General features: G+C 41.4%; 1 protein-coding gene and 1 non-coding gene across 2 annotated transcripts in view; both read left to right on the plus strand.

Annotated features, from left to right (window-relative positions):
• The first annotated feature begins 3,585 nt into the window (after positions 1-3,585).
• Positions 3,586-3,661, plus strand: TRNAT-CGU (transfer RNA threonine (anticodon CGU)). Its single transcript has one exon. It is a non-coding gene; the product is annotated as a tRNA-Thr (tRNA).
• Positions 3,662-10,534: 6,873 nt separating this feature from the next.
• The window catches only part of RUFY1 (RUN and FYVE domain containing 1), a 114,133-nt gene continuing 110,325 nt past the window's right edge, over positions 10,535-14,342 (plus strand). The window contains exon 1 of the mRNA XM_066278519.1: positions 10,535-10,772. Within this exon, the coding sequence (XP_066134616.1) occupies positions 10,541-10,772 (232 nt within the window). The 5' untranslated portion in view covers positions 10,535-10,540. The remainder of the gene's footprint in view (positions 10,773-14,342) is intronic.

The raw sequence follows: 14,342 nt of genomic DNA on the forward strand, positions 1-14,342 counted from the left end.
TGTGTGTCCTCTTTGGAGAAATGTCTATTCATTTCTTTTGCCCATTTTTGGATTGGATTGTTTGTCTTCCTGGTATTAAGTTTTACAAGTTCTTTATAAATTTTGGTTATTAATCCCTTATCAGACGCTATGTCAAATATATTCTCCCATTGTGTAGTTTGTCTTTTTATTCTGTTCTTATTGTCTTTAGCTGTGCAGAAGCTTTTTAGTTTGATATAGTCCCATTTGTTTATCCTGTCTTTTATTTCACTTGCCTGTGGAGACAAATCAGCAAATATATTGCTGCTAGAGATGTCAGAGAGCTTACTGCCTATGTTTTCTTCTAAAATGCTTATGGTTTCATGGCTTACATTCAAGTCTTTTATCCATTTTGAGTTTATTTTTGTGAGTGGTGTAAGTTGGTGGTCTAGTTTCATTTTTTTGCAGGTAGCTGTCCAGTTTTCCCAACACCATTTGTTGAAGAGGCTGTCTTTACTCCATTGTATTGTCTTACCTCCTTTGTCAAATATAAGTTGTCCATACAGCTGTGGGTTTATTTCTGAGTTCTCTGTTCTGTTCCATTGATCTATGTGCCTGTTCTTATGCCAGTACCATGCTGTTTTGAGTACAATGGCCTTATAATATAACTTGATATCTGGAAGTGTGATACCTCCCGCTTTTTTCTTCCTTTTCAGGATTGCTGAGGCTATTCGTGTTCTTTTTTGGTTCCATATAAATTTTTGGAATATGTGTTCTATGTCTTTGAAGTAAGTCATTGGTATTTTCATTGGTATTGCATTGAATTTATAAATTGCTTTGGGTAATATAGACATTTTAATGATGTTTATTTTTCCTAACCATGAGTACGGTATATGCCTCCACTTATTCGTATCTTCCCTGATTTCTTTTATCAATGTTTTATAATTTTCTGAGTACAAGTCTTTAATCTCCTTGGTTAGATTTATTCCTAGGTACTTTATTTTTTTGGTTGCAATGGTAAAGGGGATTGATTCCCTGATTTCTCTTTCTGACAGTTCATTATTAGTGTATAAAAATGCCTCTGATTTCTGAGTATTGATTTTATATCCTGCCACCTTGCCAAATTCTTTTATCAGGTCTAGTAGTTTTTTGACTGAAACTTTAGGGTTTTCTATATACAATATCATGTCATCTGCAAATAATGATAGTTTTACTTCTTCTTTTCCAATTTGGATGCCTTTTATTTCTTTTTCTTGTCTGATTGCTGTGGCGAGGACTTCCAGAACTATGTTGAATAAGAGTGGTGAAAGGGGGCAACCCTGCCTTGTTCCTGATCTTAAGGGTATTGCTTTTAATTTTTGCCCATTGAGTATTATGTTGGCTGTGGGTTTGTCATAGATGGCCTTTATCATGTTGAGGTATGTTCCCTGTATTCCCACTTTGCTGAGAGTTTTGATCATGAATGGGTGCTGGACTTTATCAAATGCTTTTTCTGCATCTATTTCTAAGGAAAAGGTTTTAAATTTTGATGCTGTCCACATTTGGGGGTGTTTTTCTTTTATGGATTATGCTTTTGGAATCATGTTTAAGAATTTTCCATAAACCCTTAAGTCCTGAGTATTTTCTATGTTTTCTTCTAAAAGTTTTACAGGTTTATGGTTTACATTTAAGTCTATTAATCTATTTTGAGTTAACTTTGTATAAAGTGTTTTTTCTTTATTAATTTTTATTGGGGTATAATTGACATATAACATTATATTAGTTTCAGGTGTATGACATATTTGATATTTGCATATATTGCAAAATGATTACCACAATAAAGTCAACATTTGTTACCACACTTCATTACAGAATTTTTTCTTGTGTTAAGAACTTTTAATATCTACTCTCTTAGGAACTTAAACATGGAATAAAATATGCAATGTATTATTATTAACTATAGTCACCATGTATTATATTACATCAAATTGACTTAGTTACTTTATAACTGGAAGTTTGTACCTTATGACCCCCTTTACTCATTTCTCTCATCCCTTCTCCCCCACCTCTGGCAACCACCAACATATTTTCTGTATCTGTGATCTTGGTTGTTTTGTTGTTTTAGATTTCATATACAAGTGAGGTCATAGAGTATTTGTCCTTTTCTCTCTGACTTATTTCATATAGCACAATTCCTTCAAGGTATTTATGTCACAAATAGCAGGGGTTTCTTCTTTTTATGGCTTAATAATATTTCATTGTGTATATCTACAACATTTACTATACTTACTCATCCATCATTGAAAACTTAGAAAGCATTCATTCATATCTTGGATATTATAAATAATGCTGCAATTACCATGGGTGTATCTTTTAAAATTAATATTTTTTCTTTCAAATAAATACCCAGAGGAGGAATTGTTGGATCATGTGGTAGTTCTAATTTTTTTGAGGAACCTCCATACCTTTTTCCATTTGGTTGCCACTAAATGTAAACAAAGGTTTGCTTTTCTCCACATTCTCATTAACACTTGTTATTTCTTCTTTTTTATAATAGACATTCTAACAGGTGGGAGGTGATAACTCACTGTCATTTTAATTTGAATTGCCCTGATGATTGGTGACATTGTGCATCTTTTCATGCACCTGTTAGCAATTGATTATATAGTCTTTGGGAAAGTTTCTATTTGGATCCTCTGCCCATTTGTAATGGGATTATCGCTTGTTTTCTTTTTCTTTTTTGCTACTGAGTTGTATGAATTCTTTATATTTTTTCTATATTAGTCCTTTATGAGATATGTGATTTAAAAACATTTCCTCCATTCAGTTGTTTGCATTTTTATTTTGTTGTTGGGCTTCTTTTGTGCATAAGCTTTATAGTTTGATGTAGTCTCACTTTTTTCTTTTTGTTTTATTGCCTTTTCTTTTGGTATTAGATAAAAACAAACAAACAAACAAGCAAAAATCATTGTCAAGGCCCTGGCCGGTTGGCTCAGCGGTAGAGCGTCGGCCTGGTGTGCGGGGGACCCAGGTTCGATTCCCAGCCAGGGCACATAGGAGAGGCGCCCATTTGCTTTTCCACCCCCCCTCCTTCCTCTCTGTCTCTCTCTTCCCCTCCCGCAGCCAAGGCTCCATTGGAGCAAAGATGGCCCGGGCACTGGGGATGGCTCCTTGGCCTCTGCCCCAGGTGCTAGAGTGGCTCTGGTTGCAGCAGAGCGACGCCCTGGAGGGGCAGAGCATCGCCCTCTGGTGGGCAGACCGTCGCCCCTGGTGGGCGTGCCGGGTGGATCCCGGTCGGGCGCATGTGGGAGTCTGTCTGACTGACTGTCCCCGTTTCCAGCTTCAGAAAAATACAAAAAGAAAAAAAATCATTGTCAAGAGGTCACTGTCAATGGGCTTATGACCTATGTCTTCTAAATTTTTTTCTAAAAGAATTTATTTTAATTCAGGAATACTTCTACTGGGTATCTACCCCCAAAACTAAAAAACATTGTTACATAAAGACACATACACTCCCATGTTCACTGCAGCATTATTCAGTGGCCAAGACATGGAAACAACCAAAGTATCCCATGATAGAAGATTGGATAAAAAAGATGTTGTACATATATACAATGGAATACTACTCAGCCATCAGAAATGATGATGGCCCTGGCCGGTTTGCTCAGTGGTAGAGCGTCGGCCTCGTGTGCAGGAGTCCCGGGTTTGATTCCCGGCCAGGGCACACAGGAGAAGCGCCCATCTGCTTCTCCACCCCTCCCCCTCTCCTTCCTCTCTGTCTCTCTCTTTCCCTCCCGCAGCCAAGGCTCCATTGGAGCAAAGTTGGCCCGGGCGCTGAGGATGGCTCCATGGCCTGGGCCTCAGGCGCTAGAATGGCCCTGTTTGCATCAGAGCAATGCCCCAGATGGGCAGAGCATTGCCTCCTGGTGGGCATGCCAAGTGGATCCCAGTCAAGCGCATATGGGAGTCTGTCTGACTGCCTCCTTGTTTCCAACTTCAGAAAAAAAAAAAAGAAAAGAAATGATGACATATTGCCATTTACAACAACATGGATGGACCTTGATAACATTATACTGTGTAAAATAAGTAAATCAGAAAAAGCTAATAACAGTATGATTTCACACATAAGTGAGATATAAAACTGAGACTTATAGACATAGATAAATGTGAAGTGGTCACCAGGGGGTGGGAGTCAGGAGAAGGGAATAAAGAGTGACAAATATAAGGTGATGGAAAATTATTTGACTTTGAGTGATGGGTATATGACATAATCAATTGTTCAAAAGCTATAGAAACATTTACCTGAAACCTATGTACTCTTATTAATCAATGTTACCCTGTTAGATTTAATTTTCTAATTAAAATTTTAAAAACTAAAAATAAATTTAATGCAGTGACACTGATCAATAACAATATATTGGTTATTTACAATGCTATGTTACACATAAAACACTATCATGCTTTAGGTCATTTGTGATATAAAAAAGGCTAGGAGGCATAGTTTTAGAGAATGAAAATCTCCTGGTTCTGATAAAGAAGTAAAAAGACCAAAAAGCTTGAGAATACTATATCAGGAAATGACCTAGAGGAGTCATCTACCCTAGAAAGTAAACATTCATTCTGGACTCTCTATTTTATTTATTTATTTGTTTGTATTTTTCTGAAGTGAGAAGCAGGGAGGCAGACAGACAGACTCCCACATGAGCCTGACCAGGATCCACGTGGCATGCCCACTAGGGGATGATGCTCTGCCATCTGGGGCATTGTTCTGATGCGACCGGAGCCATTCTAGCACCTGAGGTGGAGGCCATGGAGCCATCCTCAGTGCCCAGGCCAACTTTGCTCCAATGGAGCCTTGGCTGAGGGAGGGGAAGAGAGAGACAGAGAGGAAGGAGAGGGGGAAGGGTGGAGAAGCAGATGGGTGCCTCTCCTATGTGCCCTGACTGGGAATTGAACCCAGGACTTCCACACGCTGGGCCCATGCTCTACTACTGAGCCAACCAGCCAGGACCCTGGACTCTCCATTTTAAAAATAACTTGTTTATAGAATTAAATTATATCACTCATTCCTTCAAAACACACTGAACGAGGACCCCATCAGTGTCTGCTAAGATATTCAGAAGTGGGTATCATTGTCAGAGGTCCCTTTCCTCCTCTCACTATAGAGAGGTGTCAGGCAAACCAGGGACTATTACACAGCAGGATGCTCATCATGGCCAACCAGCACACAAAATGAAGCTCAGCTTCACTGGGCACATCATTAGGGAAGTAACAGATTTACTATGGCTTAAGCAGTTATTGATCTGGACAATTTCTTCATGCTAGTCACATTATGGTAGCAAAGTGGCTTCCCTAGCTCCAGGGACCATGTTTACATTCAAGGCAGGAAAGGAAAAGGATATGAATCATCAGCGGTACATTTTCACTTATCAGGAAAAGCAAAAGACTTCCCAGAAACCCCAACATACTCTAGTTATAGCTAATCAGTTAGAACCACACTGCTCACAAAAATTAGGGGATATTTTATCGCTTTATATTCATTTTGACATATCCCCTAATTTTTGTGAGCAGCATAGGTCACATGACAGTGCTAGCTACCAGGAAGGTTTTCAACATGAATTTATCACCCAGGACTGACTCTATTAACAAAACCAAGATTCAATTAACAAAACAGAAGAGAGAATTGATTTTGGGTATACAAATTATCAATGTGTCTCATACACTAAAAACCAAAGAAATGCAAATTAAAATTAGAGACCTTTTTTCCTTATCAACTTGGGTAGATTTTAAAAGGTTGACAACATTTACTGTTGAAAAGGTGAAGGAAAGTAAACATTTCACAGTCTGCTAGTAGAAGTGCAGAATCCTCATTTGGAAATATACTGAGGTTTCAAATTTTTTTCAACATTAATATTTTGATCCAACAATTCCACTCCTACATACTAATTCTAAAGAGATAAGTACACAAAATATAGTATTGTTTAGATATTTAAAATTAAGAAACTACAGTCATCCTTCACCATATATATCATGGTTACTTTTTGTGGTCTCACAATATCGCGGATTTTTAAATTGTATATATCTAATTTAGTATTGCAGATCTTTCACTATATTGTGGGATTTTGCAGTATATAGGTATTTTTAGATATTTATTATTTAAATTATTTTTGTGGTAAAATAAGCAAAATAAGTATGGGAATGGCTAATAACATGTGGGAAAGATTTATGAGTGTGGGGAGAGTTTATAAAAGCCTTAATATATATATAAATAATAAAATAAATATAAAGTCGCTACTTTGCAGATTTTTTCTTATCACAGGAGGTTTTGGAACCTAACCCCCGTGATAGACAAGGGACCACTATATAATATATCCAATAATATGTAACTGGTAAAATGAATAAAGATAACTCCATCCAATATAGTACAATTATGTTTTTTAATAGAAATTTAGATGATGTTGAAGTAATGGTAGCATGAGAGATACCATTCATCTCTCCCCTTGGAACTTCAACAAATTGAACAATTATAACTCAGTGAAGGAACCTGAAAGATCCATGCACCTAACAGACTAAAGGTAGGAAGGGTAAAAAGTGAAGGGTAGAAGATAAAAAGACTCATGGTTAGCCTCCAGAGAGGGAAGAGGCCCAGACTGTCCAAGCTTTTGTCTGTTGCAGGCTCCAGAGAGGGGAGAAATCCAGAGTGGCTGGATCTTCTTCTGTCTGAAGGAGCAGAGAGACGGGGGAAATTGGAGATACTGAATCAAAACAGCAGAGCATAGGGTTGATGTGTGTTCCCATGGTCTCCTGGCAGCCCACACATGGACAAAGACACAAAAATACAAGGTGCACCCCTCCAACTCCCCAGATTCTGCCTCCCTCCTCTCACAGTACAGAGTGGCAGAGAAAAACCCCAAAACTAGTTCTACCAGACCATTTTTTATGGAGGTACTCTGTGTCTAGTTGCATGGTGTGTTGGGATGCAAGGAGGAACACCAGAAGGCTTAAGATCACCATTGATAAAGCCATAAACCTCACAGCATACCCTACCCATTACCATGACTGCAGCCCCGCCTCCATCATCAAGAGAGCAGCTTCTCAGTGGAGGCCAGCCTAGAAATTTCAGAGAGCTAAAACCTGTAGTTCAGCTCCACCTCCTGGGGGAAAAAAAAAACAAAAACAGAAAAACCTCTTGGCAGTCAAGTATGCATCAGTGTTTCAAGGGCAGGAGGGAATTCTAATTCCTTGTTTTTTTTTAGGTTTATTTTGTTGATCTTGTTGTTTTGTTTGCGTTTTACTATTCTTGGGGGGTTGTGGTTTTTCTCTTTTATTTTTACTTTATTATAATTTTAAATTTTACTTATTTTTTTTGCTTGATTTCTTAACAATAACACTCCAAATGCCATCAAGGCAGAAAAAAAGGAATACCATAGCTACCTAAGAAAAAGAAAAATCAGAAAGCAATCTCAATTACATGAAAATCTTGGAGTTAAATGATAAAGAATTCAAAATTGAAGTTCTGAAATACTCAACAATATATGAGAAATACTAACAGGCAGCTTAATGAATTCAGAAAACAAAAAAAGTACTGCACCAAGGAGATTGAAACTTTAAAAACAGAAATGAAGAGTTCAATATATAAATTGAAAACTGAGGTAGCAAGATTAGCTAAAAGAACAGGCCAGAGAGAGGAAAGAATTAGTGATATTGAAGACAGGCAACTAGAGATGATAAAGAGGGAAGAAGAGACTCAAAATTTTTAAAAATGAGAGAGCTCTATGAGTACTGTTTGACTCCATCAGAAAAAGCAATATAGAATAATGGGTATTTCAGAAGAAAAGAGGGAGAAAGGAATGGAGAGCCAATTCGAACAAATGATAAGAACTTCTCAAGCCTATGGAAAGAGTTACATCCTCGATCTAAGAAGCAAATAAAATGCCAAGTTACTTCAAACCAAACAGTACTTCTCCAAGGCACATTGTAATAAAAGTTAAAAATCAATGACAAAGAAAGAATCCTCAAGGCAGCTAGGGAAAAGAAGAGCTTAACATACAAAGAAAAGACCATCAGGTTATCATCAGATTTCTCAGCAAAAATCTACTAGCCAGAAGAAAGTAAACCCAAACATTCAAAGTACTGAAAGAGGTCCTGGCCGGTTGGCTCAGCAGTAGAGCATTGGCCTGGCATGCAGGGGATCCGGGTTTGATTCCCGGCCAGGGCACATAGGAGAGGCACCCATTTGCTTCTCCACCCCCGCCCCCCTCCTTCCTCTCTGTCTCTCTCTCTTCCCCTCCCGCAGCCGAGGCTCCATTGGAGCAAAGATGGCCCGGGCGCTGGAGATGGCTCCTTGGCCTCTGCCCCAGGCGCTAGAGTGGCTCTGGTCGCAGCAGAGCGACGCCCCGGAGGGGCAGAGCATCGCCCCCTGGTGGGCAGAGCGTCGCCCCTGGTGGGCGTGCCGGGTGGATCCCGGTCGGGCACATGCGGGAGTCTGTCTTGACTGTCTCTCCCTGTTTCCAGCTTCAGAAAAATACAAAAAAAAAAACAAAAACAAAAACAAAAAAAACAAAGTACTGAAAGAGAAATTACCAGCCAAGAATACTATCTCCATCAAAGTTATCCTCCAAACATGAAAGAGAAATAAAAACTTTTGCAGACATACAGAAGCTGAGGGAATTTATCACCAGAAAACCCCCACTGCAGGAGGTTATTCACTGCAGGAAATACTCAAGGGGGATATTCGACCAGATACAAAGAACAAAACAACAAAAAAATACAAGTAAAAGCTCCAAGAAGAAAGCACCCATCTGCTTCTCCACCCTTCCTCCTCTCCTTTCTCTCTATCTCTCTCTTCCCTTCCAGCAGCCAAGGCTCCATTGGAACAATGTTGGCCTGGGGGCTGAGGATGGCTCCTCCGCCTCCGCCTCAGGTGCTAGAATGGCTCTGGCCACAGCAGAGCAATGCCCCAGGTGGGCAGAGCATCGCCCACTGGTGGGCATGCCAGGTGGATCCCGGTCCCACGCATGTGGGAGTCTGTCTGACTGCTGCCTCCTTGCTTCTAACTTTGGAAAAATACAAAATAAATAAATAAATAAATACTCAATAGCCTGACCAGGTGGTGGCACAGTAGATAGAGCGTTGACCTGGGACACTGAGGACCTAGTTCAAAACCCTGAGGTTGTCAGCTTGAGCTCAGGCTCATTCAACTACAAGTTGATGCTTCTCATCTCTCCCTTCTCTCTCTGTCTCCCCACCACCGCTTTAAAAAAAAAAAAGTGTAGAATTAGGATCTCTAGGCTCTGATCATTATAAACAAGCTTTTCACTTACATGACTGTCCAAGTGTATGTCATTGGAGAGTCCTGAAGGATGCTGGTTCCCAGTTATTCCAAACTACCCTACTCCTCAATGACCGTGACTACTCAAACCCATCCTCTCTAATTCTCCATTCACTCCTCACCCCATTGGAAATAACCGGCCTTCAGGGACCAGACAGATCACTCTAGCAGTGGCTAGAAAGGGGCAGCCACTGTGCACTCTAGCAGTTCGCTGCCATCAGGAAATATACTCAGAGTTGCCAAAACTTCTGATGTTTCAAGAGAAAGCCAAAGTCCAGATTTTTATGAAAATTATTTGTTTTTGAATATCTGCAACAACTTAAAACATTTTAATTTAAAATTTAAGCACTCTATGGAGGGGGGAGGGTATAGGGTAGATAAATGGTGATGAACAGACTTGACTTGGGGAGATGAACACACAATACAGCTGTTGTAGAACTGCACCTGAAACTTACATAATTTTGCTGACCAGTGTCACTCCAATAAATTCAACTAAAAAAAGAAAATATTGATAAGATTTAAGCACTTTGAGAATCAAACCAAAAAGGTCTGGTTTGATGAGAGCCACCTGCAGCACTTTGCAAACAAAATATCAAATGCCAGTGAAATTTGGGTTTCTATGTAGTCAGACTCCCTTCTTTTCCAAGTGACAAAATAGACCGTAACTCCCTACAAGTATCGAGTGCCTTACAATTTCTAACGTCTGCTCTGTGCTCCTTACTGCAAAATCTTTAGTAACAGGTTCTGTTATTGTCCCCATTTAAATAATGGTAGAATCTCAATCTTTTGATTTCCAATCCACAGAAGTGTACTCTCTCCTGCCAGGCTGCTATATTTAGTTAAAAAATTTTAAATCCTGTTTGCTGCCTCTCCTGTCCCAGTTTCCTTTCCTGTCCTCAAGACTGCTGCACAAAAATGACTAGGTAGAAAAAGTTAGAAAAAAAAAAGTAAAATATGAAATAAAAATAAAAAAGAACTAGTGTCACAAAGAAAACTCAGGTCACATGGACTGTGTTGCAGGCCTGGCTGCATGCGCCCTGTAAGGAGAAAAAGCCGAGCAACCTCCCCAAAACAAGTCCTCTCGGCTGGTGGCCGTGTGACGCTGCTTAGGCTATGCCGGTGCCTCCCGAAGCTACCCACAGTGGAAGGGAGGAAAGGAGAGCGCTGAAGAAGAAGGCCGCGGCCAGCAGGAAAGCAGCACAGCGAGGGCGCTACAGCCAACGCCAGCCGCGCAAGTCCGCAGCTCGGCTACAGCCACGTGATGCCGCCAAGATGGCCGCTAGTGGGGGAGACGGCCCAGCAGGGCTGAGGCCGGGTTCAGAAGAGTTCGAAATCGTGCACCAGAGCCAGCTGCCGCCCTGGGATCTGCAGAGTGCGGCGCGGCGTTGGCGTGCCCCGACCGAGGGCTGGTCCACGCCCATCCTGACCCTGGCGCGCAAGGCCACAGGCAACCTGTCGGCGAGCTTCAGCGGCGCGGACGACAGTGAGGGCGTGGCGCGCGCAGGTAGGTTCCGCGGTCGCACTCCCTCCTATTCCCGGGGACAAGCGGCGGCGGTTGTCTGTGGGAGCACGGCTGGTGGAACCCTGTTGGTTGAGTTGAAAAAAGCCAACATGTTCAGATGTCTAACTTGTCCTCCGTTTTCTCTACACCTTGTGGCAGCGCCCCGATAAGCACGTGGGTTTCCCACTTGCGTTTGCCAGACAACATCCTTATTCTCATTGGTGAGCTTTAAGAAAACCTACGAGTTTGAGCTTAGGTTATCTGTAAAAGTACTTAAGTGGGTTGAGGACTGATCTCTGCTGTAAATCTACAAATGCATCTCTGGGGGCCCTTTGATTGACATTTCCTGCAACCACATAACCACAGTAATCATCATCCAATCTACTGTTCTGGGGTGTCATGGATTTCTAATTGACCATCATTACTGAGATAAGTGAGGGGGAGGCTGGGAGAGGCAAGAGCCTGTGCTATAAGCCATCTTAATTTACATAAGATGCAACTTGTAGAACTTCAAGACAGGATCTGGGCTCAGGTGTTTGTTGACTTGAGGTCAAAGCTTGAGAATCTGGAAAGGTGCCGCCTGGAGAATCAAGAAGAGTGCCACTACGAACAGGAACTTTGGAGTGCCTGGAACCGATTACCAGACACTTAGCACCCTGAAAAATATAGCAATGGCTTTACTCACAATTTTTCCTTCTACATACTTTTGTGAGACCTTATTCTCAGCATTAAATAATATCAAAACCAACAAAAGTAACAGATTGACAGATGAAGTTAATAGCGCTTGCTTGGGCTTGAAGTGTACAAAATACCAACCTTCAATTGAAGATTTAACCAATGAAATTGGCATGCGGCCCCATACTTCTCTGGTATGCAGCCGCATGTGGCCACATGTCATTGAAAATGGTGATGCGTGTCATAGGTTCGCCATCACGGCTCTTTACAAATAAACTTCAGGCATAACATATACTAGAATATATAATAGAGGCTTGTTCTGTTTTCTAAACCTGTTTTTTTTTTCTTTATACAAACCTCCTATATCCTGCACAAACCTTCTGCAACTTACATAAATCCTTAACTTTAACAATTTATTTTTTCTTTTTTTTTAAAGTATTTTTGTACTTTATATTTTTCATTATTAAAATGATACAATTCCTTTTTAGACTTTTTAATTTTAAAGATTTTAACCTTCAATGACAACTTAAGTTGGTTATAAGCAATATTCTTTTAAAAGATGCCTCTTTCTTAGCGAAGGGACTTATACCTCCCTTCTTTATGACTTATAACAGCACATGTGTTAAATCTTAAGATGACTCACTCTGGCCTTCCCCCGACCCGAGCTCCCCCCCTCTCCCAAAGTTTAATTATAAAGAAGTCCCTTGGCCCTGGCCGGTTGGCTCAGCGGTAGAGCGTCGGACTGGCGTGCGGGGGGACCCGGGTTCGATTCCCGGCCAGGGCACATAGGAGAAGTGCCCATTTGCTTCTCCACCCCCTCCCTCCTTCCTCTCTGTCTCTCTCTTCCCCTCCCGCAGCAGAGGCTCCATTGGAGCAAAGATGGCCCGGGCGCTGGGGATGGCTCCTTGGCCTCTGCCCCAGGCGCTAGAGTGGCTCTGGTCGCAGCAGAGCAACGCCCCGGAGGGGCAGAGCATCGCCCCTGGTGGGCGTGCCGGGTGGATCCCGGTCGGGCGCATGCGGGAGTCTGTCTGACTGTCTCTCCCCGTTTCCAGCTTCAGAAAAATACAAAAAAAAATAAATAAATAAAAAAAAAAAAAAAAAAAAAAAAAAAAAAAAGAAGTCCCACATGGCGAGGGTCCTCAAGCTTCTGCTGTACGTAGACCAGCTACCGGTTTGTGGCTGGAGCAGGGCATGTCGTCCTTCTCAAGGTCAACTTACAGGGGATGGTGCACCGTTTGCAGTCTCTGTCTCTGACAGGGTCTTCAAGGGAGCCTAGGGAGAAGGGGCATCGCCCTGCTTAATACAATTCTTTGTAGGGTAAATTTTTCCCAGTAGGGGTATATTTAGATTCTAGCAAAACTAGGGGGAGTAAGTCAGTCCAGATTTCACCACTTTCTAAAATGAATTTAGTTAGGACTTCAGACCTCGGGACAAGTTGAAAGAATGAACCGAACTCTGAGGCCTGTAAGCACAATGTAATTTCCGATTAATATTGAATGCCTTTCCTACTAGCTGTGAGATCTTGGATACAAATGCAGGCCCATTATCAGAGCTAATATTAATGGGTAAGATAAATCTGGGAATAACTTCATACAGCAATTTCTTAACAATAGTTATTGTGGTCTCATTTCTAGTAAGAAAAGCTTCTACCCATCCTGAAAAGGTGTCAATAAAAACTAATAGGTACTTATATTTCTGTACTAATATTCTCTTGGGAAAGCTCCTCTTTCCCTATTTCTTTTTACAACTTCTCTACTTTGCTCAGTGTTTACTTGAGTACATACTAAACATTTGGACACTATGCTTTCTATAATAGATTCTACGCCTGGCAAATAGTAATTTTTCTTAAATAATTCTATTAGCTTAGTTTGGCCTAGATGAGTAGCTGGCTGATAATCCTAGAGCTTCAGGTAAGAAAAGTCTCTTATCTGGTATTTCTAACCATCCTCCCTTAATTTTAGACATTCCTTTCTTGTTAGCAAAATCTTCTAGTTGGTTATAAAAAGGAGCCTCTGACAACAAGGGTCCAGGCCCTACTGGTTTTAGTATCTTGTCAGCTGCCTGATTTCCTCTTGCCTCTAGTGAGTTTTCTTTCTGGTGCTCTGGGCAATGAATGAGAGCTACAGTCTCTGGTAAGCAAATGGCTTCTAGTAAGGCTAAAATTTCTTTATTTTTAATGTCCTTACCAGCAGATGTCAGAAATCCTCTCTCTTTGTAGATTGCTGCATGAACATGAGCAGTAGCAAAAGCATGCCTACTGTCAGTGTAAATGTTGACCTTCTTTCCTTTGGCCCACCTCAACACCTAGGTGAGAGCGATAAGTTCTGCCCGCTGAGCCGAGGTCCCATGGGGCAAGGCTTGGGCCTAGATGACCTTATCAAAAGTCACTACAGCTGCTCCTGCATGTTGAACCCCATCCAAGACAAAACCACTACCATCTGTGAATAGCTGTTCTTCTACCCCAGCTAGGGGTTTAGCAGTGAGGTCTGGCCTTGCAGTTTGAACAGAGTCTGGTACCTCAGAGCAGTCATGCAAGGGGATGCTAGGATCCTTGTCAGGCATCAGGCTTGCTGGGTTGATAGTCTGTATCTGGACAAACTTGATGAGAGGCTGATCGATGAATAGAGCCTGATACTGGGTCTAGCCACTTGGAGAGGTAAGCAGTAGGCCTGTGCCATGGCCCTAGCATCTTCTGATGCCTCTGGGTCTAGAGGTATATAGACCCTGTAGGCTTCCTGCAGGCTTTCTAAGAAAACCGCGGGAGTCTCCTGAGGATCTCAAATAACTTCTGACACCTTAGACAAATTCATGGGTTTCTTAGTAGCTCCCCTGATCAAGGCTAACATAAACTGGTGAAAAATGTTCAGAGTTTCCCATCTGCTGTGGTGTTAGGGTCCC

Source organism: Saccopteryx bilineata, chromosome 4 (genome assembly GCF_036850765.1).
Source record: "Saccopteryx bilineata isolate mSacBil1 chromosome 4, mSacBil1_pri_phased_curated, whole genome shotgun sequence".
NCBI lineage: Eukaryota > Metazoa > Chordata > Mammalia > Chiroptera > Emballonuridae > Saccopteryx > Saccopteryx bilineata.